Here is a 27,189-nt window from a genome sequence, read left to right as displayed (position 1 = left end):
AAAGAAAGCCAACCTTCTGAAGGCAGAGGAATTGCAGTTGCAGAGACAGAGGGTGGTCCAAAATACCCGCCCAATAAAGGCAAGTGACGTTATATCTAAGATGGGAGCTACCGATGACATTGAGGCATACCTGCATGCATTTGAGGCCACGGCCACTAGGGAAGCCTGGCCCAAGCAACAGTGGGTTGGTCTGTTAGCCCCCTTTCTCACCGGGGAATCGCTGAATGCTGTCCGGGACCTGGGCCCTGACCAGGTTACTGACTATGATGCCCTGAAGTCTGAGATCCTCAGCAGATATGGACTCACAAAGTTTGGTATGGCCCAGCGCTTTCACAGCTGGACCTTCCAACCAGACCAACCTCCTCGGGCGCAGATGCATGAACTTGTCCGAATCGCAAGGAAATGGCTGGATCCGCAGAGGAATACAGCAGCGGCGGTGGTGGAGGCCGTTGTGGTGGATCGTTACCTACGCGCCCTGCCTTATGAGGCAAAACGGTTCATCAGTCAACAGGCCTTGACCACGGCTGATCTGACCGTGGAAGCTGTGGAAAAGTACCAGGCCACAGCGGAGATGCTGAATGCTTCCCGAAAAGACCCCAGGAGTGCGGCCCCACCACAAATGGGAAGAACCCGTCCAAAGGACCCCCAAGGTCTCGAACCCAGCCACGTCAGGACTTATCCCGGCTCCAGGGGGAGCCAGAAACCAGGCGGGTCCAAGAAGAGTACACCAGGAGGGGGAAACTCGACAGTGTTACCGGTGTGGGGAGATGGGACATATCTCCTGGCAGTGTGGGAAACCAGCCGATGAACCTATGCCCACTGCGGAGTCCTCCAGCTCAGCACCCACACACCGTTTTGCCTCGCTCTTGGGAGTCGTAGATGGCGGCCCAGATCGACCCCCCACCTGCCCGGTAACTGTGAATCACCATGATGTGGAGGCCTTACTGGATTCTGGTAGCCGGGCCACCCTGGTGCGTAAGGATTTGGTGGGCCCAACGTGTCTGACCCCGGGGAAAGTCCTCCCAGTTTCCTGTGTCCATGGGGACACCAGAGAATACCCCATTACTGAACTTACAATGACCAGCACACGGGGAACCATACACACGACGGCGGGGGTGGTTGATTCCCTCCCCGTCCCTGTCCTAATTGGACGAGACTGCCCAGCCTTTTACCCACTCTGGAGAGAGTCTCAGGAGAGGATAACCCGAGTACCTCGGAAACGGAGAGGCAAGACTCATCCTGGGAAGGCTCCGGTGCAATCCTCCGAGTTACTCACTCCCGCCCGGGCTCTGATAGGGATGGCAGGTGCCCAGACCGACACAGAGACGGAGCTACAGAATCTGGACAAAGAACTGTCTGGTCTGAAGGGGACCGCTGAGAGGTATCGTTTGTTAAAGCAACAGTTAGACATGAAGACAGAAGAGTTAGATATCCTCCAGGCTAAACTCCAACAGAGCTCCTTCCCTAAGCAACAGGAGGAGCTGGAGAGGCTGCGCAGGACCATCGAGGAGTGTGAGGAGACCCTGCGCAGTAGTAAGGAGGTCCAGAAGAAGGCAGAGGAGAAGTACAAGGTGTTGGAGAACAAGATGAAGAATGCGGAGGCAGAGAGAGAGAAGGAACTGAAAGCTGCTCAACAGAAGCTAAACTCTGCTAAAACCAAGGCTGATGCGTTCAGTAAGAAACTCAAGGAGAGACAACAGGAGGCTGAGTCCCTGGTCCTAGAGTTGGAGGAGTTGAAGAGAGAGCAGTCTGGCAAGCACCACGGCAATGCGGACGCCCTCTCCCGGCGTGATGCCTTCTTCGCTGCCTTTACCCCGACGAGGACGTCGGTCCCGAGGAGGGGGATGTGTGATGTCACGAGAGGCTGTGTCCTGGAGGGACGTTACATCCCCCGAGGTGGCTGCAAACCCAGACAGCTATGGCTCCATCTGCTGGTATGGTCGGGAACTCCACCCCTCTATGGCCAATCTTCCCACGCAGCTGAAACAAATGAGGAGCTGATGAGCTGAAGGTTTGGGAAGGGAAGAGACACAGTCTCCAACCTGGGCTCTCTGGAGGACAAGAGTGCTGCACGTCCACTTCCATGAGGAATATAAGGATTTGGAGATACTTACCTTTGGGAAATACTCACCTTTGGATATATGCACCTGTGGAAATACGTGAGAGACATTTGGAAGGACTTTTGGCTGGGTTGGCCACTAGCTGCAACGTGGACTACAGTAAGGCTGGGGAAAAGTTATCTGAGCGAGTGAGAATTATGATTTTGGATGTGGAAGAGACATCCCTGAACTGTTAACCCTTAAAGAGCCACAAGAGAACAGAATTTTGTTATATTTTCGTTAATTTCCCAAGACCTATAATAAAATCCTTGTTTTGTTTGAACCTTGTCTCCTTGCACTACTTGAGCAATCCCGCTGAAAGCTGTGTAGCCTCTCGTGACGTCACAGTTCGTACAAGAACCCCTCTACTAACTAAAGGTGCAAATATGTACCATTGACTATCAATGGTTCCTCAAGGAACTCCAGGGTTCCTAGAGTCACCACTAATTCTAAGAGTGTACCCTGCCCTACTGCCTCCAGCCCTCCTCCTTACCGCAACACACCACTTCAGTAAGATGTGACATCAACCCTAACTAACACCTACAATAACCCTTACCCTGAACCCCACCCAGCCTGTAACTAACTGATTGTGTGTGTGTTGTAGATGGGTACATTGGTGCTGTGGGGGACTCCTGATGTGGCGTTTGCTGTTCCTCTATGGGTCATCATCCTGGCCATCCTACTGGGACTGCTGGTCCTGGCCATGCTAACACTGGCCATGTGGAAGGTACACACACACACACACACATATACACTCACACAAATATACACACACACACATATATACACACACACACACATATACACACACACAAGGACTTTAGTATAACTTAACCCTCTCTTCCTCAGTGTGGGTTCTTTGACCGGGCACGGCCGCCAGCGGATGACGTGTCGGACCGTGAGCAGTTGACTTCTGACCAATCAGCAGACGCCTAAGAACGCCCACTGGCGCCATGGAGATCGGTTCCTGATTCGAGGAAGCTGTTTGGGAGCAGTTCCACATCCTGAGTGACTTAAATTAATTAAACTGAAATGAGATCTGCAGGCAGGCTGCAAATTTACAGACCAAAGGCTCTTTACCCCCTTTAAAGCTGATCTGACATCAGTGAGCGGACTGCAAACTCACAGACCAAAGGCTCTTTACCCCCTTTAGAGCTGATCTGACATCAGTGAGTGAACTGCAAACTCACATTCCAAAGGCTGGGAACAACACACACAGACGTAACTACACACATAAACACTATTTAAGCAGACACAACCACTTTGATGTATATCAGGCCTCAAGACAATCATGGACAAGTAGAATGGACTCTGGTTCTAACCCTGCTTGTAGTTGAATATGTTTCTATGCACCGCTTGCCTCTGTGGGTTAGAGTACTCGGGGATCTGTATGGTTGGATAATTCTAATGAGTTAACCAGCCTGGCTTACATCAAATGGAGTTAACCATCTGATGTCAGTGACTTTGTGTCGCCTGCTTTCACTGTTAAATACATTCCATCATGGTTATATTGATCATACACTCACATGCATGCATGCAAACACACACACACACACAGGGGGCTGTATATATCTATGGATGGTGTATGTGCAATATTGGGACATTCTGTGTGATACTGAAGCGTGTTTACACTGGTATTATTTTATTAGAACTTGATGTTCAAATTGTTTGTGTATATTGTTTAGGTAGTATACTATTGTATATGTGAGTGTTTTTGTTGGTATATTAGTATATAAGTGTTGAAAGAGAGAAGTGTTTATAAGGGGTCCACCCTTAACCCTATCTGTTTAAAAAGAGTACGGAACTGCCTTAACATTACAACATAATTATCCAATGTGAGAGGTTTAGGCCTAGATTCAATCAGACCCATTGTTAATCAGCTCTAGCCGACACCCGCATAGCTGATGTTTTATATATATACACTACCGTTCAAAAGTTTGGGATCACTTAGAAATGTCCTTGTTAACATAACATCAAATTGATCAGAAATACAGGGTAAACATTGTTAATGTTGTAAATGGCTATTGTAGCTGGAAACGGCTGATTTTTAATGGAATATCTACATAGGCGTACAGAGGCCCATTATCAGCAACCATCAGTCCTGTGTTCCAATGGCACGTTGTGTTTGCTAATCCAAGTTTATCATTTTAAAAGGCTAATTGATCATTAGAAAACCCTTTTGCAATTATGTTAGCACAGCTGAAAACTGTTGTGCTGATTAAAGAAGCAATAAAACTGGCCTTCTTGAGACTAGTTGAGTATCTGGAGCATCAGCATTTGTGGGTTCGATTACAGGCTCAAAATGGCCAGAAACAAAAAACTTTCTTCTGAAACTTGTCAGTCTATTCTTGTTCTGAGAAATGAAGGCTATTCCATGCGAGAAATTGCCAAGAAACTGAAGATCTCGCACAACGATGTGTACTACTCCCTTCACAGAACAGCGCAAACTGGCTCTAACCAGAATATAAAGAGGAGTGGGAGGCCCCGGTGCACAACTGAGCAAGAGGACAAATACATTAGAGTGTCTAGTTTGTGAAACAGGCGCCTAACAGGTCCTCAACTGGCAACTTCATTAAATAGTACGCGCAAAACACCAGTCTCAACTTCAACAGTGAAGAGGCCTTTTAAAATGATGAACTTGGATTAGCGAACACAACGTGCCATTGGAACACAGGACTGACGGTTGCTGATAATGGGCCTCTGTACGCCTATGTAGACATTCCATAAAAAATCAGCCGTTTCCAGCTACAATAGCCATTTACAACATTAACAATGTCTACACTGTATTTCTGATCAATTTGATGTTATTTTAATGGCCAGAAAAATTGCTTTTCTTTTGAAAACAAGGACATTTCTAAGTGACCCCAAACTTTTGAACGGTAGTATATATATATATATATATATATATATATATAGAGAGAGAGAGAGAGAGAGAGAGAGAGAGAGAGAGAGAGAGAGAGAGAGAGAGAGAGAGAGAGAGAGAATATAAGATCAAACATAGACATTGTAAGTTTTTCCCCTTTTTGTCCCTCCTCGACCCCCCGTATCAGAAAACAAAACACAAAAGTATACAACATAATGTTACTTCAATACAATTTCAGGTGATTAGGTGATCTAGGTCTATATAGCAGTAACCTCAAGGGCTGGGGGTGGGGCCAAGAGCACTAATCTGGAGGAAGGTGATCCTATAGGTCTATATAGCAGTAACCTCAAGGGCTGGGGGTGGGGCCAAGAGCACTAATCTGGAGGAAGGTAATCCTATAGGACTATATAGCAGTAACCTCAAGGGCTGGGGGTGGGGCCAAGAGTACTAATAGGATATCATCAGGTCCCAGGTGTAATAAAATGAGTTGGTTGACCCTTGAATGGTATATTTAATTTTTTCTAATTTTAGAAACGGCATCAAATCTTTGAGCCAAAAAGAGGCTGAGGGAGGCAGATAGATTTCCAATCCAATAAAATCATTCTACAGGCCAACAGGGAGGCGAAGGCAATGGCATCTAGCTGTCTATTGGTCAGGGAAGGATTGTTGTTGGGTACTCTAAAAATAGCAATTTCTGCACTAGGCTGCAACTCTATATCAAATGCTTCAGAAATATAGTGGACCAGTAGTCTGCCAGACGGGGACAGGACCAAAACATGTGAGTCAAGTCCGCCAAGGAGCTTTTACAGCTGTCACATGTACCATCAATATTAGGGTAGAATTTGAACAGTCTGGCCTTACTGGAATGGATACAGTGAAGTACCTTAAACTGTATAAGTCTGAGCCGGGCACAAGAGGAGCTTCCATTTACCCTAAGTAAGGCACTAGTCAAATAAAATATTTGTCACATACACGTGTTTAGCAGATGTTATTGCAGGTGTAGCGAAATGCTTGTGCTTCTAATAATAATAGTAATATCTAACAAGTAATATCTAACAATTTCACAACATATACCCAATGCACACAACTCTATGTAAGGAATGGAATTAAGAATATATACATATATTCTAGACTTCGTCAGAGATCTCTCCACCAAGTTCCTTTTCCTGGTCAGATTGGATTTTATTAAGTGACGAGTTATCAAGGGACATGATTATCTAAAACATATGGGATATGAGTCCCTTTAGTTGAAAAGGTGTTTAAAAAAAGGCATCCAAACCCGATCTGGGTGATAGAATTGGAAAGGCGTGGCTTTGAGTGCGAATAAACAGGTGGATGTGGAAATACCTAAATAAACTTGAATGGGGTAGATTACATTTACAAAGATGCCATTAATATATAGGTCATTAAACTTAGTAAGGCCATTCCTCTACCACAGCCTTAAAGCTGAATCCAGTTTGGCTGGAAGGAAGAGGTGATTATTACATATAGGACCTTGAATAGAGAAATCACAAAATGTAAAGTGTTGACGGAATGAAGTTCAAATTTTAAGAGTATTGATAACAATTGAATTGGATATGTAACGTGAAGCTGAAAGAGGAAGATTGGAGGTGACTAAAGCTGACAAAGAGGAAGAGAAACAGGAGTTGGCTTCTGTTTGACACCGGTCAGTTTCTGGGGTGCGAAGCCAGTAAACAATCTTTCGTATATTCACTGCCCAGTAATAATACATAAAGTAGGAAGGGATAGTCCTCTGTGTGTTCTAATCTCTCTGGAGGAATGCTTTACGTATTCTTGGACTCCCACCACCCCATAAGAAAAATATATAAGCTTATCCATTAAAGTGAAAAAGACTTGGGTAGAAAAATAGCTGATGTTTTGGCAGTGTTGGAGGTGTAACTGCATTGGAGCCGTCAAATCGTTGAGGAGCTGCTCTTGATCACTGTCGTGATGCCACACCCGTCCCACTCACGTTAGAAGTTCAGAACGAGAAAGTGTAGACTATATAGAAATAATGACGCTCAAATTGAAACTCACTAAACTAAATAATGAGGATTTTGATCAGCCTAATCGAGGTGAAGATTACATCTCACATTCCAGTGTTCGAACTTGTAAACAAGGCTACATGGGATTTATCTTAATGCGACTCTGTGCAGCAAATGGCAATGTCCACTTTAGGTATAATGCCAGGAGCCGCTTGTGGATTTGACAGCTATAACCCAGTTCCACTCTGACACCGCCAAAACAACCGCTATGCAGATGTCGGCTAAAGTGGATCTGACTGAATAGAGCCCTTAGGGAGTAAGGTTCAAACTTAATTTCAATTTACTTCACTTGTAGTCATTCACAGTATATAAATATGAAGGATTCTTGTCACAAATTTGATTTGTGTTTTGTTTTTGTACTGAAGAATACTGAAAGATTATTGAAATAAAGTGTCCTTAATTTCCAAGTCCACATTTTCTAATATTGTTTACTGTATTAAGGTGTGGTTCCTCGCTGTCTACTATCACTATATTTTTATTGTGAACAATTGTTTTTATTGAATCATTTTTGTTTTTATTGAATCACATCAAAATGAATACAATAAATAAAAAAACAATACCATTTCCCCCCTTTTTGAACAACCCCCATCGCCCCTCCCACCCCAACCCCCCTCCTATCACTTTCTACATTGACCTGTTCCATCGGAGAAGCTAAGGTGGGTCTAGAATGGACTCATTCCAGCTATCACAGAAGTAGCAACAGGAATGCTGCACAGTAGTCCCGTGTAGCTCAGTTGGTAGAACATGGCGCTTGCAACGCCAGGGTTGTGGGTTCGATTCCCACGGGGGACCAGTATGAAAATGTATGCACTCACTAACTGTAAGTCGCTCTGGATAAGAGCGTCTGCTAAATGACTAAAATGTTAAAATGTAAACCAGAGAAGGCATCTGACATCAGAGAGCAGAAGAGAGCTGCCAGTCACAGTGAAGGAGAACTCAACTCACCCAAATGCTGCCTCAGTAGCCCCTCCAGAGGAATACTGCTGTTGTATTGGACATTTCAAGGTTCACAAAACCCCAGTCAGGGTTGCTCATTAAAAATACACACTCAGGACATTATACAGACCATTTTCGGGTCTGGGAGAAAACAATCAAATTTAATAAAACTCACAAAGGGAAATATATTAGAATCTGTCAGTATAAATATGTTTTATCCTTGTCAGAGATCACAGTATTACATGGAAGGCAACATGAGATATTTTCCATCATTTGGAAAACAATATATTATTGCATGATCTCTATTGTTTTCGAAAGATGGTGTGAGTAACTTTGAGAAGCTATATTTTTAACTTTGGCAACTACGTAAAAATATGAACAGGATGAACAATACATTGTAAACATTGTCTTACAAATACTGACATATGAACCAAACGTACATTCAAAAACAGTCCCTTTTGAAATTAATCGAGACATTATTACAACTCACTGCATACGAAATGTAGACACACAAAGATGATGTAATAAATTAGTGATAAATTAGTTTCTTTACGGAGGATGATACCACTGCAGTATTATATTTACTATATATAAACCACTAAATTCCCTCCATGATAAAATAAACAGAAAATAACAGAAAGTGATACATTTACTGTCTGGATTTGTGGAATTATGCAACAGGCCGCAGAATGCCATCCTCTGTGCTGAGAGGGAAAATACATCCTGTTTTAATACATTTGGTTCAGCATAGTAAAGGGATTAGAATCAACACAACTAGTGTCAGGCTTCAAGAGTTCACTTCTATCCTCACTGAAAGCATTCACCTATATTTATTCCCATCAACATTGGCTTCTCCTGCTGGAAGAAAATGAATGAGGAACCAGTCACAATGCCACAGGGTTCCAACCAGTCAAAGGTGATGCCTGTTGTTTGTGAAACAAGCCAATCAAGTATGAAGAAAGAACATCTGCTCGGTCAGAATCAGTGTGGCTAATGCTCACAGCTCCTACCAGTCACTAGTTCATAAACACTGCCCCGTCCACAGAGCCACCAGACGCTCCGATAGGACGGCCACAGCCAGGATCAGAGGCAGACACGGGCTACTCCTATCGGCCTTGCCCACCAGTAGCAGGTGCACCTTATTGGGGTCTGAGATCATTCCCCGGGCGTCCTCCAGGGCCGCCACGGCCGCCGTGCTGGAGTTGAGGTCCCCTGTGGCCAGCAGGTCAAACAGGCAGGCCTGGTAGTAGATGTCCCTGGCTGGGAGGAGGGCTGCACAGTGGGCATGGGCTGCAGCAGAGGGCTGGCTGGAGGAAGAGGAGGAGGAGAGGGAGGAGGAAGAAGAGGGGCTGGGTAGTGTCTCCAGGCGTTGTGAAGGTGGGCAGCCATACACACACAGCTGCAGGTCCTGCTCGGGGGTGAACGCTTCAGCAATGGCGCGTGGCGAGCGTACTGACAAGCCCAGGGAATGCCCGCTTTGACGTACCACCAGGGTGGTGCCGATGTGGGCGGCACGGATCTCAGCCTGGCGCCCAGGCAGATCAGAGTGGACGCTCAGGCTGTGCTGGCCCTGCCTCTCCCCGCTGGTCACTGAGCCGTCCACGAAGGCTGCGGGAACGTTGTCCAGCTCCGCCTGGTAGATCTGCTGCTCGATACACTGGCGCCAGTTCTTAAAGATGATGGTAATCTGGTGGAGAGACAACCCTGTTGTTACACACATCCTTCCAATGAGCTTGACGTACGTATGCAACTTTATTTATGTATACAGACATGTCATGCATTGTACATAGTTACATTTTAAAGGTCCAATGCAGCCGTTTTTATCTCAATATTAAATAGTTTCTGGGTAATAATTAAGTATCTTACTGTGATTGTATTCAAACCAAATGGTCCCCCCAACAATTATAGTTTCTTGGCAAAAAGCAATTTCTCAAGCAAGAACTTTGCTTGGACTGTCTGTGAGTGGTCTGAGTCGGGAGGGAAAAACAGAAAACTAGCTGTTATTGGCAGAGAGGTTTGGAACTCTCTTTCTTATTGCTGTATTAACTAATTTGCCGTCTGGTGATGTCACCAGGCTCCATCCCACTAAAACAGGCTGAAATTTCAGGTGGCCTTTTCAAACAGCTCTAAAAGGGCATTATCATAATTTCCACAATTTCACAGTATTATTCAAACCTCAGTGTGGAAATATATATAAAACACTGCGCTGGGCCTTTAAGAGCGGATCGTAAATTGTATAATTTTCTAAAATATATTTTCTAAAATATAATTGACTGTATATAATTTTAGAAATGAGGCCTACTTTGGTGAGAGCCGTGGCATACGCCCCTCCTCTCATGGGGGCGCTAGTTGCCTGAACGTATAGATACTCATTATCGATCAGTGGCCAGGCCCCTTGTACAGCGCACGTCTGGAACTCATCACGAAAGGTGCGAACATGGGGGTCCCCGAACACCCCACAGTGGAGATAGTCAGGGGTCCGGCCTTCACGCTGGAGGTAGCCCTTCTCATAGATGCAGGCGTACCCAGAGATGGGGGCCTGTGGCAGGGGCCGGGGCTGAGCAGTGGGGCCTGTCCTGGGGCAGCTGTGCTGGATGAGGAGGTCCTCGATGCCCTGCACGGCCGAGTGGTAGGCCAGGTCACCCCGGCAGGCGCGGGCCATGCGGCGGGTACACATGGCGTAGGAGCGGAGGGCGCTGCAGTAGCCCGCGTTGCCCCCCTCTCTGCTGCCTCCCCCTCCGCCCCCACCGCTGCCCCCAAGGTCCAGGGTGACAGCTACAAAGTCAGAGTTGCACCTCAGGATGCGACAGGATGCCCATACTGAGGGAGGCGGGAGAGAGGTGGAAGCTCCAGTTCATATATCACAACTTAACAATGGTAGGAGCAAAAATATGTATTTCCATTGAGCATGTAACAGAAATATCACAGTTGCTTGACATTGTTGTGTAGTTTGAAGACTAAAGCTGTGGATCATAGAAAGTACCTTGCAGGCAGCACAGGTGAAACAGTAGCAATGCCACTATGACGCTGCATTTCCATGATAGCTGTGAGTAGTGGCTACAGAGGGCCAGTGTCCCCATCCCCTTCCAGCCTCAGGCCGAGGTCTCAGTACAGGGGCTACAGCTGCAGGCAGGGCACAGATAGAGACATTACACACTGTGGCCTGTAGGGGGAAACAACACCACACCACTACCATAGGCACAACCTAGGCTCAACTCCAGTAGACCATTTGTCAATATAGAGCACAATTTGTATTGAATACATTGTCAAATGCATATTGTAATATTTTATCATATAACAAGCGGATCATAAGATCTATGTATTTATCATACCTAGTTTTAAAGCAAAACGCAATATTTACAGTCAGAGTAACTTATGAAAAACAATACAGAAAGATATAATTGTAAGTAATTAAGTAGATAGTTCTTACCGTTTTGAATATATGCTAACTACTTTTTAAGACTGTGTGTTGGTGCAAAACGATCTCCCACATTCTCGGAACCCATCAACAGCACCTGACTGAAGTCAACACCGTTGTGCTTGGGCATGGACAAGAGGAGGGCAATGGAGAGAAAACTGTTGACAAACAAACATTCAAGAATCAGAGCAAAGCAACACCAGTGGCCACCATTTGGTCACATTTAGGAATAGGACCAATAAGTCTTAGTTTATGAGTGCAGTGTTATCCACCTGACCACTGGTCAGATCAGATCATGTTTGAAGCTGACATAATCATAGCCATAATAATAGTCCTATAAACAGCAGTATTTCCATTACAGAGCTTAAGTTTCCATACAGTAGATAAACTGCCCAAGTAACCTAACATCTGTGGTAATCATTGGCATGGTAAACAATTATCTGTTAGTGTTGTGAAGCTAGGTTTGCCACTTGAGACAAAATATTGTAAAACAAAGAAAAACTATGGCTTACCATGTGTGCCACAGCACTAAGTATCAAAACCCAATTTTATGTTATATTTCAGTTCTTGGTATAAAGCAAGCATTTACCCATCAAAGCTAGGCTACAACAATGTTGGTCACTTGGTCAATGGGCATTTTGCAATTTGGACTCTTCTCCCTTTTCTGTTTGTCAGTGGAGAAGAACAAACAAGTGCCAGAGAAAGTGGGTAAAACAAAAAAGCCTCTCTTTGTCAAGTCCAATTTAGTAACCAAAAGGATGGCGTTATTGTATTTGATTTATGTGTGGAAAGATCTAAGTTTAAGGAAAGGTGTAGGCCTACATTCCGGTAAGACCTTCACAGAGCTTATGTGCATTACATAGTAAAATCTTTGGCACTACAAGGCATTCCTAAAGCATTGGTGCCAATGGAAGTGTGCCTTTGAAGGCGACATGGCATGGGCCAGATTGAACCATGTGTGCTGTGTGTTTGTGTGTGGTCCTCTCTCTCTCTGAACCAACACTAAAGTCTGACCTTTATTACAGTTTGGGAGACCTGTGCAGTGCGCCAGGGAGAAGGGGTATGAAGGGGGGGGTGGGGTAGTTACGAGAGCAGCAGGGGCAGAAATAGAGCATGCTAAATATACCAGCCTCTCTCTCTCCACGCAGCCCCTTTCCTTCATGTGCTCCCCTGGTCTGAAATAGTCAGGGTTACAAGGCAGAGGAGGGAAGGGTAAAGCAGGTGTGCCCAACAGCGTTCCAATACTCAGGGAGGGAGTGGCTATGGCTACTAGCTGTCACAATCAGTCTTCAATCAGACACATCTTCAACTTACATTATCAAATGAATCTTCTTTAACTGTATTCCAACTAACAGCAGCAGTGTATAGCACTGCCCCAAACCCAGTCTCTTCACTTCTGTTTTCACCCTTTTTCAATGCCCTGGATTGGTCTCCTTTTGTTGTCCGGTGGGCATTGTGTTCACTAGTGTAGTGGCTGAGGTCTGGAATGTCGGCCAATGGATTCTGATGCAGCTGCACTTTTGGAGTGGGGGTGCTTTGAAAATCACAGTGACCTCCTTCTGTGCACAGACCAACAACACTGACAGGGTCCTGTTTGTTCCATCCATGAACAGCAAATAATTACTGTGCATACACACACAGACAGTCGCTTGTGAATTAAACACCAATACGGTACTACCTTTAGGGCAACACTGCACCCGTCACCCTTGTTTAACCACAAAACTCGAACTCCCCTTCACACACACACGTTTGTTTTACTATCCTTGTGGGGTTCAAACCTAGCCCTAACCCTTAACCTAACTCTAACCCTAACCTTAACACTAACCCTAACCCTAACCTTAACCCCAAACCCCTAAACCTAACTCCGAACCCTAAACTTAAGCCCTAATTCTAACCCTAATTCTAACCCTACCCTAAACCTAACCCCTAAGCCTAAAATAGCCTTTTTCCTTGTGGGGAACCGTGAAATGTCCCGACTTATTTGAATGTTCTTTGTTTTAGGCTTCTATCCTTATGAGGACCTCTGGTCCCCACAAGGATAGTAAAACCAAACACACACACACAACGTCACCATTGAGGTGTGTTGGTCACATGTGAGACTCAGGGATGTTTTTGCTCACGGCTTGGCCTGGAGTGACATATCCATGTGGTTCTACATGTCAACACCAGCTCACTTAAAGACCAGTGGTTTTCACTCATTCATTAGACCAAACCCCAACTGGCATTGGACACAAAGACCACAAACACAGAGCAAGCTAATGGTTGTTTGGCTCAACCTCGTTTGATTTCTGGATTAATGAGAATTTAATGTGAATTCAATCTGTTTGTGTCTGCATGGGAAAGGTCAATGAATGTGTGCACATCATAGCATCTTTGTATTTGTAATAGTGCAGCTCTCTCTCTCTCTCCTCTCAAGGTTTCCTTCCACCTGAAGTTTCCCTTCCCACTGTCACATGCCTTAACTGCATTTAGACCAGTGTATTTTGATGGACACTATCAAAACATTCAAATAACTTTAGACTGATTGACTAATTGTATGATCTATTCTATTGTATTATCTATTGTACAAATCTATTGTATTTTATATCTATCAATATGAATTATCAGTGAAAGCATAGGATTGATTAAAACAATTATTTATGACAATCAAGTGCTGTACTTCAGGACTATTCAGGGGTACTATTACATTAATGAATGGCTAATATAGGGGTATCATTCTATTGTTGTTGTATAGCTGCTGATGTAACATTCAATTCCACATTGCCAATGTCACCCAAGTGTCTACAGTACATGCCATTCTGCTGTATTTCTTGATTTACTCACAATGACAGGGAATGTTTCTAATATTTGGCCACGTAAAAAGTATTTAAAGCAACAAGTTCCATTGCGGGACAAAGTTAATTGTTATATTCTACAATGTTAGAAAAATATGTTCCAAATAAAAGCTTTACAATTACTTGACCCAATCCATACATTCTTCATAGCTCACAATTAAATATTAGTATCCACCTACTGGGCACACTGGTTAAATCAACATTGTTGCCACGTAATTTCAGTGAAAATAGTTTTATCCAACGTGGAATAGACGTTGAATTGACGTCTGTGCCCAGTGGGCAGGTAAATAATAGGCCACATTTCTGAATTGTGTAGCACATGATTAATTTAAGAATGAAGCACGCAAAGCACCATTCATATCCTCACCTAATCACACCTCTGTTGAAGCTCGGTATGAGACACTGCGTAAATGTCCCCAGCTCAGTCGTTCCGATATGAAAAAGGCGAAGTAGGTTTTGCCTGCACTGACACCAAACTCCCACACTGTCCGAGTGAGCTGCAGACACTGATGTTCAGTCTCAAACTGGTTTCATTGCAAGCCGCTTTTCCTTCCTCCCTCTTTGTCGGCTCTCAGATGAGTGAGATATTTGACAGTTGGATAAATCACTCGCGTCGAACACCTGCTGCTCGCGTAACAACTGTCCACTTGGGCGCACACTCTCCTAGGCACCGGGGGGCTATTTCAAACTATCACAGAGGCTCTGGCAACCTGTTCTATTTGCAACCTGTTGTTGCTAGTGTGTTTTCTTATTTTTATTGGAAGGCATTCTATATTTATTGCCCCCTTGGTTCGTAGGCTATCATAAATCCCCAAGAGAGTCGGTTCAAGCAGTTTTGACAGGTATCCTAGCCAGTTGAGTAGACTTGTGTCAATATTAAGCTGGTGTCGGGGCAATTCGTATTATTTTGTACATAAATCTTTGACACGCCATTTTGTATGATATATTATGTTACGTTATTCATACGAATTATAGGAGGTATAGTATTGTAACGACCCGGTATTGTGTTCTGTGTTCGTGGGTGTGTTATCGTTCTCATGGGTGCTAGCAGGGGTTAAATATGCCAGGACAGATGGAAAGGTTGGGGGGGTATGATGGGTAATCCCGCGGGGTTTTGGAATGCTTAAATAGGGGTTACTGTCTCATCTCTCTCTCTTCTGTTCGGGGCCCTTAACTTGACATGTTATATTTGTGTACGTTCGAGGTTTAGCGGCGTGGGCTGTGGCCTGAACAATAGCCCATTCAGGAATAAACCTGTGTTCTGCCTGTACACCTGGTGCCCGTCTCTCTTTTACTTTATGACCCAGCTGGGTCATTACATTGGTGTCAGAAGTGCTTTCAAACGACGGGATAGATCGAGATTAGGCGAGTTAGCTGTTTCAGTATAGGCCGTGGTTGGCTTTAGCGTGACTCGCAGCTACGGTCATGATGATCGGGCGAGGCGGAAAATTAAGGAAGAGTCGGACAAAGTGTCCGTTGTGGGCTCGGGTGTACCCGGTCGGGAGGGTCAGGCGACGATGGCTGTAGAAGAGCTGGAGAGCCACATGGCGGAAGTTAAATTGTCAGTCAGCAAGATGGCAGAACGGGCGGGTTTTCCTTCACACCGCTCGACCAGAACAGACGTCACGGCGACGGAGATATTGACGTCACCGCGTGCGGAAATGGCTGGGCCTCCTTATGTAAACAGAGATGGCAGCGCCCTATTGCCATTAGCCACGGTAGCGGCTAAACTTCCAAAGTTCAATGGACAAGGTAAATGGGAAGTTTTTTTCACTCAATTCGAGTTGTTGGCTAGAGCCGGGAGGTGGTCTGACGAGACGAAAGGGTTACAGCTTGCCCTGAGCCTGGCAGAGGAGGCGTCGGAATGCCTGCTAACGCTAGCCCCGGACGAGAGGGGCGACTACGGTGCGCTAGTGGAGGCATTGGGGGCCGTTTCGCAGCGATGCACAGCCCAACATGCTGCGGATTGAACTGAGTAACAAAAAGAGACTTCAGGGGGAATCATTAAAGGCGTTGGCAAGCGGTATTCTGAGCCTGACCAGGCGGGCTTATGCAACTATGCCGATTGGGATGCAAGACGAGCTGGCACGGGACAGTTTTATTCGAGCGCTCTCCCCCACCGAACTGGGTAAGCATGTTCAGATGTCGGACCCAGCATCTCTGCGGGCTGCAGTGGAGATAGCCAGGAAGAGGGAGCTGATCTGGGGTGAGGGAGTGAGATTGGAGGTTGCCAGTCAACCAGAGGTGAGAGCAGCGGCGGCCGGGGTGCCGGGGGTCACCAAACCAGAGTGGGTCGACGAGTTGGGCGGGTTAGTCAAGACCGCTTTGCTTGTCATTGAGAGGGGCTCCAGACAACATCGCAATGTCAGCTCAACTCCCATTGTCTGCTGGGGTTGTGGCCAGCCTGGCCACATTCAGCGGGAGTGTGGCAGATTCTCCCGTCACCAGGGAAACGACAGCGGGTTCTCGCGCAGGGGGCAGCGCGGGTCCACCCCCCCGCCCCCGAACCCACAGTAAGCAGAAGAGGTACCCAGCAGCGCAGGCAAGAGGGTGGGGACCTGCTTCCCCAGGGTGTAGCTGCCACCGTGTTTCCTAGTCCGGTAGTTGTGGTGGGACGTACCACCATTGGGGACATCTGCAATGTCATCGTCAAGGTAGAGGGGGTGGAATGTTTGGCCCTGGTCGACACAGGCTCTACAGTAACCCTGGTGAGACCAGACATACTACCTGTTGGGGTGCGGGTGGAGCCGACCCTTGTCCAGCTACGGACTGTCACGGGGGAGCTAGCCCCCATGTTAGGGAAGTGTCGGTTGTCTGTGACTGTGGGGGGGAGAACTGTGGGGTCTCCAGTGTGGGTAGCAGCGGTACAGGACCCCTGTATACTGGGAATGGACTTTTTGAAAAACTGTGGGGCTCAGTTGGACTTAGCTTCGGGCACTTTGAGGCTGTCGGGGGGGTCCCACAGTGGGAATGTTGCCTTCGGGAGGGCCAGCAGGGGGCAGGGCTGTCCCTCCGTCTTCCTCCAAGCTTGCCGAAACTCCACTGGTCGTCCCGGCTGCTCCCTTGGTCGTTGTGCCAAACCAGCAGCTGTCTCCGGCGGCAACGACCTTCACTCCCCATAATGGTGCAAGCACAGGCAGCCCAGTAGCCCAAAACACACTGGCTCCTTCACCCCATCAGCCCGACGGGGGGAAGGAGGAAGTTATCGACGCCGTTGAGGCTGTGTGGCTGAAAAACTGTCAAGGTCTGGATGAGAGACAACAGAGACAGTTAAAGCAGCTGCTGTTTGACTTTAAAGATAGCTTCGCTTGGGGGGAAGATGAGGTAGGGCAAACGCACCTGGTTCAGCACGACATCGACACTGGGGACACCCAACCCATTAAAATTCGGCCCCGTCGCATTCCCCTTGCCAAGAGGGAAGCAGCAGCCACAGCTATTGCTGACATGTTGCGGGCTGATTTCATTGAGCCATCAGATAGCCCATGGTCCGCGCCGGTCGTCATGGTGCCTAAGAAAGGGGGTAAACTTAGGTTTTGTGCGGACTACAGGGGCCTAAATTCTGTCACCACTAAAGACTCTTACCCCATACCGAGGATCGATGAGTCGCTAGACCACGTCAGAGGGTCCTCGTGGTTCTCTTCCCTTGATCTGCACAGTGGCTACTGGCAGGTGCCCCTCTCGCCTGGGGCACATGAAAAAACTGCCTTCTCCACGGATAGGGGCCATTGGCAGTTCAAGGTGCTGTGCTTCGGGCTTTGTAATGCTCCTGCCACCTTTGAGAGGCTCATGGACAGAGTGCTGGCGGGGATTCCGAGAGACGAGTGTGTCGTGTACCTAGACGACATATTGGTGCACGGCACATCGTTTGAGGGGGCACTGGGAGCACTTAGGCGAGTGTTGGAGAGGATCTCGGGGGCGGGGCTAAAATTACACCCGGAAAAGTGCCATTTCATGCAAAGGGAGGTGGCGTTCCTGGGTCATCAGCTGGGTGGTGAGGGCATCAGCACGATGCCAGACAAAGTGGAGGCTGTGAGATGTTAAGAGCTTCCTGGGTCTGGCATCCTACTATCGTAGGTTTGTGAAAGGGTTTGCGGGGATAGCAGCTCCTTTGAACCACCTTCTCAAGAAGGACACTGTTTTTCAGTGGACCGAAGAGCACCAGCGGGCATGTGAGGCCCTCAAACGTGCCCTGGTGGAGGACCCTGTCCTGTCCTCACCAGACCCGAACCGTCCGTTTATCCTGGACACCGACGCAAGCAATGAGGGCTTGGGGGCTGTGCTGGCTCAGCGTGGTTCTGACAGGGAGCATGTAGTAGCTTATTACAGCAGAACTTTTGATAAGGCTGAAAAACGCTACTGCGTGACAAGGAGAGAGCTTTTGGCTGTTGTGGCAGCAGTACGCCATTTCAAGTACTACCTGGGGGGCCTGCCGTTTGTGGTGCGGACGGATCACTCCGCCCTGCAGTGGCTTCTCTCCTTCAAGGAGCCAGAGGGTCAGGTCTCCGCTGGTTGGAGGAGCTACAACCCTACGACTTCCAGGTGGAGCACAGGGCCGGCCTTCGCCACAGCAATGCAGACGCCTTGTCCCGCCGCCCGTGTTCTGAGGACAGCTGTGGGTACTGCGCCAAACGGGTGGAGCGAGAGAGGGAACTGTGCATGGAGGAGGGAGTCACCGCCACGGTGAGTCAGCTGAGGGTGACAGAGTGCCGGGAGCTTGAGGCTGTGGACGTCGGGGAGTGGAGGCGTCGCCAGGAGAAGGACGCAGAGCTGCGTCCTGTGCTGGGGTGGGTGGAAGAGAGAAGACGACCGCCGTGGGGGGAAGTAGCCCCTCTATCACCAGTCACCAAAGGACTGTGGGCTAAATTCTCAGTCCTTAGAGTGGCTGAGGGAGTGCTCCAGAGGGGGTGGAAAAAGCCAGCTACTGGAGAAATTACGTGGCAGGTAGTGGTTCCCAAAAGGCTGCAAGGGAGCGTGTTACAGCAGCTTCACGGGGGAGTAGGCACAGGGCATTTTGGGGTCTCCAAAACGTTAAAGCGCGTACGTAAAGGCTTCTATTGGGCCAGGCACAGGAGGGATGTGGAGGACTTTTGCAGGCAGTGCGACGAGTGTGCTGCTAAGAAAGGACCTCCAGGTCAGTCACACGCCCTCCTACAACAATTCCCAGTAGGGGAGCCCATGGAGAGACTGGGGGTAGACATAGTTGGACCGTTTCCAACCACAGACAGCGGTAACAGGTGGATTCTAACTGCTATGGACTACTTCACCAAGTGGCCAGAGGCTTACGCTCTCCCAGACCAGGAGGCAGAAACAGTAGCTGATGTGTTGGTAGGTGGAATAATCAGTCGGTTTGGGGTGCCACAGTCTATACACAGCGACCAGGGGAGAAACTTTGAGTCACGGGTGTTCTCAGAGTTGTGTAGACGGTTAGGCGCGGAGAAGACGCGCACTACTCCGCTTCACCCCCAGAGTGATGGGCTGGTGGAAAGATTTAACAGAACATTAGCACAACAGCTGGCTATCGTTACCTCAAAACACCAGAGAGATTGGGACACCCACTTACCATTTATTCTTATGGCATGTAGGTCGGCTGTTCAAGAATCGACTTCGTGCTCCCCAGCGCTACTAATGTTAGGTTGTGTGTTGCGCACCCCAGCCGAACCCGGTATTGTGTTCTGTGTTCGTGGGTGTGTTATCGTTCTCATGGGTGCTAGCAGGGGTTAAATATGCCAGGACAGATGGAACGGTTGGGGGGGTATGATGGGTAATCCCGCAGGGTTTTGGAATGCTTAAATAGGGGTTACGGTCTCATCTCTCTCTCTTCTGTTCGGGGCCCTTAACTTGACATGTTATATTTGTGTACGTTCGAGGTTTAGCGGCGTGGGCTGTGGCCTGAACAATAGCCCATTCAGGAATAAACCTGTGTTCTGCCTGTACACCTGGTGCCCGTCTCTCTTTTACTTTATGACCCAGCTGGGTCATTACAGTATCATCCCACAGTGCAAAAACTGGTTGAATCAACGTTGTTTCAACTCATTTTGTCAAGGTATTGTGACGTGTGATCTATACTGAACAAAAATACAAATGGAACATGCAACAATTTCAAAGATTTTACTGAGTTACAGTTCATATAAGTAAATCAGTCAATTGAAATAAGGCCCTAATCTAGGGATTTCACACTACTGGGAATACAGATATGCATCTGTTGGTCACAGATACCTTAAAAAAAAGTAGGGGTGTATTTAAAAAAAAAACTGTCAGTATCTGCAGCATTGAAGGTCCCCAAGAACACAGTGGCCTCCATCATTCTTAAATGGAAGAAGTTTGGAACCACAAAGACTCTGGAAGAGCTCCAGAGTTCCTCTGTTGAGATGGGAGAACCTTCCAGGAGGACAACCATCTCTGCAGCACTCCACCAATCAGGCCTTTATGGTAGAATGGCCAGACGGAAGCCACTCCTCAGTAAAAGGCACATGGCAGCCCGCTTGGAGTTTGCCAAAAGGCACCTAAAGGACTCTGACCCTGAAAAACAAGATTCTCTGGTCTGATGAAACCAAGATTGAACTCTTTGGCCTGAATGCCAAGCGTCACGTCTGGAGGAAACCTGGCACCATCCCTACGGTGAAGCATGGTGTTGGCAGCATCATGCTGTGGGGATGTTTTTCAGCGGCAGGGACTGGGAGACTAGTCAGGATTGAGGGAAAGATGAACGGCACAAGATCTGGTGTGTACATAGAGATCCTTGATAAAAAAAACCTGCTCCAGAGCGCTCAGGACCTCAGACTGGGGCGACGGTTCACCTTCCAACAGGACAACGACCCTAAGCACACAGCCAAGACAACGCAAGAGTCTGAATGTCCTTGAGTGGCCCAGCCAGAGCCCGGACTTGAACCCGATCGAACATCTCTGGAGAGACCTGAAAATTGCTGTGCAGCGATGCTCCCCATCCAACCTGACAGAGCTTGAGGGGATCTGCTGAGAAGAATGGTAGAAACTCCCCTAATACAGGTGTGCCAATCTTGTAGCATCATACCCAAGAAGAATCGAGGCTGTAATCGCTACCAAAGGTGCTTCAACAAAGTACTGAGTAAAGGGTCTGAATACTTATGTAAATGTCATATTTCAGTTTTTTATTTTTAATACATTTGCAAAAATGTCTAAAAACCTGTTTTGCTTTGTCATTATGGGGTATTGTGTGTAGATTAATGAGGGGGGAAACTATTTAATCCATTTTAAAATAAGGCTGTAACGTAACAAAATGTGAAAAAAGTAAAGGGGTCTGAATAGTTTTCGAATGCACTGTATGGCCAAAATGCAACAAGCTGTTCCACAGATAGAAGGAGTGATAGTAGTGGGAAAAAAGTGCTTGTGCATTGATAAACACACCAAAGCACACCAAACACGGCATTAACGATAAGTAATGAAATAAAGATAACTTTTCTTTCATTTTGATTTCAGCACAAATGAAAATGTGGCACTGACTTGCCAATGGATTGATATTTCAGCATTGTCTCAATGAAGAGTTTGCCTTCGACTAGCCATGTGCGACATCCACACACAGTTACAAGCCTGCTAGAGTTAGCGCCAGGCGGACGAGCAATATCCACGTCATACGGTTTAAGCTTGACCTGGAATGTGAAGGTAACTGACGCTGGCTAGCTTTATAAAAGCCTGCGTAGATCTAGCTTGCTTTGTAGTATACCACTCAGGTTGCTTGTTGCACCATAACAACAAAAGAGAATTACGGGGAGAATTTAAGTTGGTGTTTACGGAAACTAACGACAAATGTTAGGATAATTTACGTAAAAGGTTAGGAGAACTAAAAATACAACGTTTAGGTACATTTACGTAGCAGGTTAGGTGAATTTGGTTAAGTTTAGAATAAGGGTTAGGGGAAAGGTTAGCTAAAATGCTACAGTTGTCCCCAATTTGACTCAAACACGCAACATTTGGATTGCTAGATTGTCGCAGATTACGCCCATCCATCCTCCCTGATCCAATCTCCCTACTTTTAGTTCTGTCTAAAGTAACTAGACCATTAGTATGTATCATATGGCTTAGAGGTGCCCAGAAATACGTAAAGTATGGTTCGTATGGCCCTGAGGCCAGGCTGCGTGGTTTGTATTATGACCCATCAAAGCCAGTGGTCTGCACCATGCACCATTCACACAGGCAAGGCGCTAAACTCAGCTGGAGTAGGACAGGTGCCAAACCCCCCAAACAAACTGTAAGCTATACTGTATTTAGAAACGTTGAAACTGGTATAGAAAATACAACAACGTGACCAAACGTGTGATAATGTTTTCAGATAGTAGGCGAATGTCAGTAAACGACATGACTACATGTTTTACCCTTTCAATTTATCTCTAGGTTTTCACGTGACATGTGGTGCGCACCAGTGGCGCGAAATTTCATTGATTGACATCTGAATATCATAAATGCTGAATTTTTGTGAGTCCACTGTAGTTTAATATTTCATCATGATTTACTAAAAGTTCAAAGAGGTAGACATTCCTGCAGGGATACGCACAGAGAGGGAAGGATAGGCGGACGTGTTTCCTCAACTGCGGAGAATGTCCGAAGTTATTGGCCTTTTAAGAGGGGCACCTACATGCCTCAGTGAGCATTGCATAGTAGCCTTTGTTTGTTGTGGCAGTGGAGGCGGGGCCCATTGACCAAGCAGTGGCTAATCGGAGCGCGAGGTCCATTGTCAGAGAGCTTTTAGGAGAGGAAAGAACTCATGTATCTTCGGCTCTGGATACTTGCAGAATGTGTTCGGAATTCGTTTAAGAAAACAGATCCAGCATATAAGGATTTCTGGACTAATAAGAACCCATCTTTCTAACTGCCTGGCGAGTTGTTGCTGATGCATTTTCATAGGCCATATCAAAACATGTTCCCGAGAGAATGGCGACACTATATGAATGAAGAGGCAATTAATCACTTGTGACATGAGGTAAGGTTTAAAACACATTTTCATTGGTCTATATGTTTATCTTAGTTAGTGTACTTGTTTATAAAGGCTTAGACAGTGTGTGTTTGGACACACTCCTCCAAAGTCCAAACATTTTTCCCCAAACGAAATTATGCACCTGTTATGTATCACAATAATAATAATATTATTAATATTAATATAATACTTTTGACAATACATTTTAGAATGTGGAAGTGTTTTTTCCCTCGAAAACTGTTTTTTCCCCTTACTTTTTTGGCTGCCCTAAACAGATTACCCCTATGTGGCTTGGAGACCTGTTGCCCTGGTAACTGTTAGGGCTCATGTTTGTTGTGTGTGTGTGTGTGTGTGTGTGTGTGTGTGTGTGTGTGTGTGTGTGTGAGTGAGTGAGTGAGTGAGTGAGTGAGTGAGAGAGAGAGAGAGCGAGTGAGTGAGTGAGTGAGTGAGCGAGAGAGAGAGCACTAGAGAGAGAGAGAATAAGCTCTCTTTTAGACAGTTGACTAATATGCAACACTTTTGTCTTCTTCAGGCATTGTGAGTCTCAGACATATCTGAAGAGAGGGTAACCTTGGAATTGCAGCCAGATCATGAAGCGTTGGTGCTTGGGGATGCAGATGAAGTCTTAACCCCTCCCAGGGCCAGGCAGGTGTGGGATGTGGTGCACTGTTGTACGATGCCCTCCCAATATTGCACTCGTCCCGGCCTCCCGGACCCAGGGTATTCCATCTTTAACAGAGGAGCTCAGAAATGTTGTTTTTCCTCATTATGTTCTCTCCATAAACGTGTGGAAGAGCACTGTGATATGTACTTCACAACTTTGTTCTCACTTAAAAATATATTTTTTACAGCACATTTATTTAGAGATACATACTTTTTTTTTTTTTTACTATGTCATTGGCCATATTAACCCAATTCATTCTTGCTATTCACAACATGTGGCCTGCTATGGGAGAAACCCAGTGAATTTATTCTATACAGTTGGTAAGCCTCTGCTTCCAAACGGTCCCACTGTCCGCACCTGACACTGGCTGGCTAGCTGCCACGTGAGGACCTTTGCCAACTCCACTAAGTCATTCTCTTCCCTCTGCCCTTGTGGCTTCATTCTGAAAGTTCCCACATATTAGGATAGGAAGCAGTATTGCACAAACTCTGTATGGCCAACAAGACGTAGGATGACAAATGCCTATTATATTGCATCTGTTCATACCTGAGAGCGAGTTAGTGAGGATAGAGCAAAGAGAATGAATGAACCGATTGAAATCCTCCCACAGTAGTCAGGGGTCAATAGCAGGACATCTTCAGCTTAATAGAATAATGCTTCAAAACTCCATTCTAGATGGAATCCAAATTAATTTTCAAGTCTGTCCTCAGCAGGGTAACTCTTTTTTATGTTATTACACATGTGGAATGGGAAGAGGCTTTATTTCACTTATGTGGTAACGAAAATGCTCAACTCCATTACAAAGCAAGTTACAATGTAACAACATGTTAAAATACAGTGTTATTATTGAGTTATTACAGTGTTACTACACGGCATAATAATAACATGATATTAAATATTGCAAGTTCTGTACCATGTATATGGATTTCTATGACTGGCTATTAATGTGGAGGAGAGAAGCAGACAGTGGAGGCAGACTGGGCAGTTCAATAAGTTGAGCCCTGGGGTCTGTCTGCTCCTGGGAGATATGATGACAACCACAGCACTCAGCGGTTAGATACAGAGTTCACCACATACCTCACTGACTGGATGGCCTCAGAACAGCAGTGCTCACTCACAGTTGCTCTTGATTTCTTTGACCGTTTTTTTCCCTAAGTAGTATCGTTCATTAGCATTCTTGTTGTGTACAGAATCCCAAAGGTCAAATAAACGTATTTTTAAGAAATTCAATTGTTTATTATTTTTTGTGGACAAAGATTGTGTTGCTCTTTGCTTATGTTTCTGTTTAATTAATCAGTTAAAGACGACTTCATTCATAGAAACATTTCCAATAAGGCTTTATTTCATATTCAATTACTGGGCACAGACTCAGAAGTCCAGGAAAGTATACACTAGAATCCACAGATCGAAACTGATTCAAAAAAGGGGCATAATTCCACTATTAAAGTCTTAAAGTAATATGGCTAAATAACTGCAAATCTACAGTCTCTTGTGACAGATCTGTATTTTGCTGCTGAGATGACATCTCGTCATGACAAAGAGTTACCAGGAGTTTCATATCTAGAGGATGCACAGTATTTATCAAATTCCCATCATTCCTGTAACATTAGCTTATGGTTTTTATTTTACAGTTAGATATGAGATGAAAAAAAACTATCCTTAAAGTGTTCAGTCTTAAAACACAAAACATAATCCATTTATTCCTATGATAGCTCTAAATACACAAACACAAAGCCACAACAGCACTCATACATAACGCAACAGTCAAACTCAACGGCTACCCGCTGTCATTCACACAACCACCGTTCATACAGTGAAATTGAGGGCAAGGACAGCAACTCAAACCCAGAAGTAACACAGTCTACATACATTAATGATCATGTACAGTACCAGTCAAAAGTTTGGACACCTACTTATTCCAGGGTTTTTCTTTATTTTTACTATTTTCTGCATTGTAGAATAATGGTGAAGACATCAAAACTATGAAATAACAGATATAGAATCATGTAGTAACCAAAAAAGTGTTAAACAAATCAAAATATATTTTATATTTGAGATTCTTCAAAGTAGCCACCCTTTGCCTTGATGACAGCTTTGCACATTCTTGGCATTCTCTCAACCAGCTTCATGAAGTAGTCACCTGGAATGCATTTCAATTAACAGGTGTGCCTTAATAAAAGTTAATTTGTGGAATTTCTTTCCTTAATGTGTTTGAGCCAATCAGTTGTGTTGTGACAAGGTAGGGGTGGTATACAGAAGATAGACCAACTCCATAATATGACAAGAACAGCTCAAATAAGCAAAGAGAAACGACAGTCCATCATTACTTTAAGACATGAAGGTCAGACAATCTGGAACATTTCAAGAACTTTGAAAGTTTCTTCAAGTGCAGTCGCAAAAACCATCAAGCGCTATGATGAAACTGGCTCTCATGAGGACCTCCACAGGAATGGAAGACCAAGAGTTACCTCTGCTGCAGAGGATAAGTTCATTAGAGTTACCAGCCTCAGAAATTGCAGCCCAAATAAATGCTTCACAGAGCTCAAGCCACAGACACATCTCAACATCAACTGTTCAGAGGGGACTGTGTGAATCAGGCCTTCATGGTCGAATTGCTGCAAAGAAACCACTACTAAAGGACACCAATAAGAAGAAGATACCTGCTTGGGCCAAGAAACACCAGCAATGGACATTAGACCGGTGGAAATGTGTCCTTTGGTCTGGAGTCCAAATTGGAGATATTTGGATCCAACCACCGTGTCTTTGTGAGACGCGGTGTTGGTGAACGGATGATCTCAACATGTATAGTTCCCACCGTAAAGCATGGAGGAGGAAGTGTTATGGTGTGGGGGTGCTTTGCTGGTGACACTGTCTGTGATTTATTTAGAATTCATGGCACACTTAACCAGCATAGCTACCACAGCATTCTGCAGCGATACGCCATCCCATCTGGTTTGGGCTTAGTGGGACTATCAATTGTTTTTCAACAGGACAATGACCCAACACACCTCCAGGCTGTGTAAGGGCTATTTTACCAAGAAAGAGAGTGATAGAGTGCTGCATCAGATGACCCGGCCTCCATAATCCCCCGATCTCAACCCAATTGAGATGGTTTGGGATGGGTTGGACCGCAGATTGAAGGAAAAGCAGCCAACAAGTGCTCAGCATATGTGGGAATTCCTTCAAGACTGTTGGAAAAGCATTCCTCATGAAGCTGGTTGAGAGAATGCCAAGAGTGTGCAAAGCTGTCATCAAGGCAAAGGGTGGCTACTTAAGAATCTCAAATTTAACACTTTTTTGGTTACTACATGATTACATGTGTGTTATTTCATAGTTTTGATGTCTTCACTATTATTCTACAATGTAGAAAACAGTACAAATAA

The 27,189-nt window shown here is 45.8% G+C and overlaps 2 protein-coding genes and 1 long non-coding RNA gene across 4 annotated transcripts in view; 2 read left to right on the top strand and 1 right to left on the bottom strand.

Moving 5' to 3' along the window:
* Nucleotides 1-4,054, top strand: part of LOC121585395 (integrin alpha-8-like) — a 75,002-nt gene extending 70,948 nt beyond the window's left edge. The window contains exons 29-30 of the mRNA XM_045216627.1: nt 2,704-2,826; nt 2,949-4,054. Of these exons, the coding sequence (XP_045072562.1) occupies nt 2,704-2,826; nt 2,949-3,035 (210 nt within the window). The 3' untranslated portion in view covers nt 3,036-4,054. The remainder of the gene's footprint in view (nt 1-2,703; nt 2,827-2,948) is intronic.
* A 4,005-nt stretch (nt 4,055-8,059) lies between these two features.
* Nucleotides 8,060-14,807, bottom strand: LOC121572678 (hemojuvelin-like). Of its 2 annotated transcripts, none has more exons than XM_041884702.2 (5): nt 14,563-14,807; nt 11,374-11,519; nt 10,927-11,066; nt 10,246-10,763; nt 8,060-9,630 (listed from the first exon to the last, which is right to left on the bottom strand). In XM_041884702.2, the coding sequence occupies exons 3-5, from the start codon at nt 11,021-11,023 to the stop codon at nt 8,965-8,967; spliced, it is 1,281 nt and encodes a 426-aa protein (XP_041740636.2). In that variant the 5' UTR covers nt 11,024-11,066; nt 11,374-11,519; nt 14,563-14,807; the 3' UTR covers nt 8,060-8,964. The 2 variants fall into 2 exon arrangements, with proteins under 2 accessions (XP_041740636.2, XP_045072561.1); XM_045216626.1 differs by lacking the exon at nt 14,563-14,807 and adding an exon at nt 11,874-12,267.
* Nucleotides 14,808-22,811: 8,004 nt separating this feature from the next.
* Nucleotides 22,812-24,632, top strand: LOC121573077. Its single transcript, XR_006001959.2, has 2 exons — nt 22,812-23,148; nt 23,675-24,632. It is a non-coding gene; the product is annotated as an uncharacterized LOC121573077 (long non-coding RNA).
* The last annotated feature ends 2,557 nt before the right edge of the window (nt 24,633-27,189 follow it).

Source organism: Coregonus clupeaformis, unplaced genomic scaffold (assembly GCF_020615455.1).
Source record: "Coregonus clupeaformis isolate EN_2021a unplaced genomic scaffold, ASM2061545v1 scaf0757, whole genome shotgun sequence".
Classification (NCBI taxonomy): Eukaryota; Metazoa; Chordata; class Actinopteri; order Salmoniformes; family Salmonidae; genus Coregonus; species Coregonus clupeaformis.
The sequence above is the reverse complement of the archived record's forward strand: the minus strand, read 5'-3'. Positions and strand labels throughout refer to the sequence as shown.

Bases quoted from the DNA above. Each gene is read 5' to 3' on its own strand.
- LOC121572678 (XM_041884702.2), bottom strand. From the start codon at position 11,023: ATGGGGACACTGGCCCTCTGTAGCCACTACTCACAGCTATCATGGAAA. The intron at 10,764-10,926 runs GTACTTTCTATG...CGCCTCCCTCAG, and splicing joins TCACCTGTGCTGCCTGCAAG to TATGGGCATCCTGTCGCATC. The intron at 9,631-10,245 runs GTAGGCCTCATT...TCTCTCCACCAG, and splicing joins ATGCCACGGCTCTCACCAAA to ATTACCATCATCTTTAAGAA.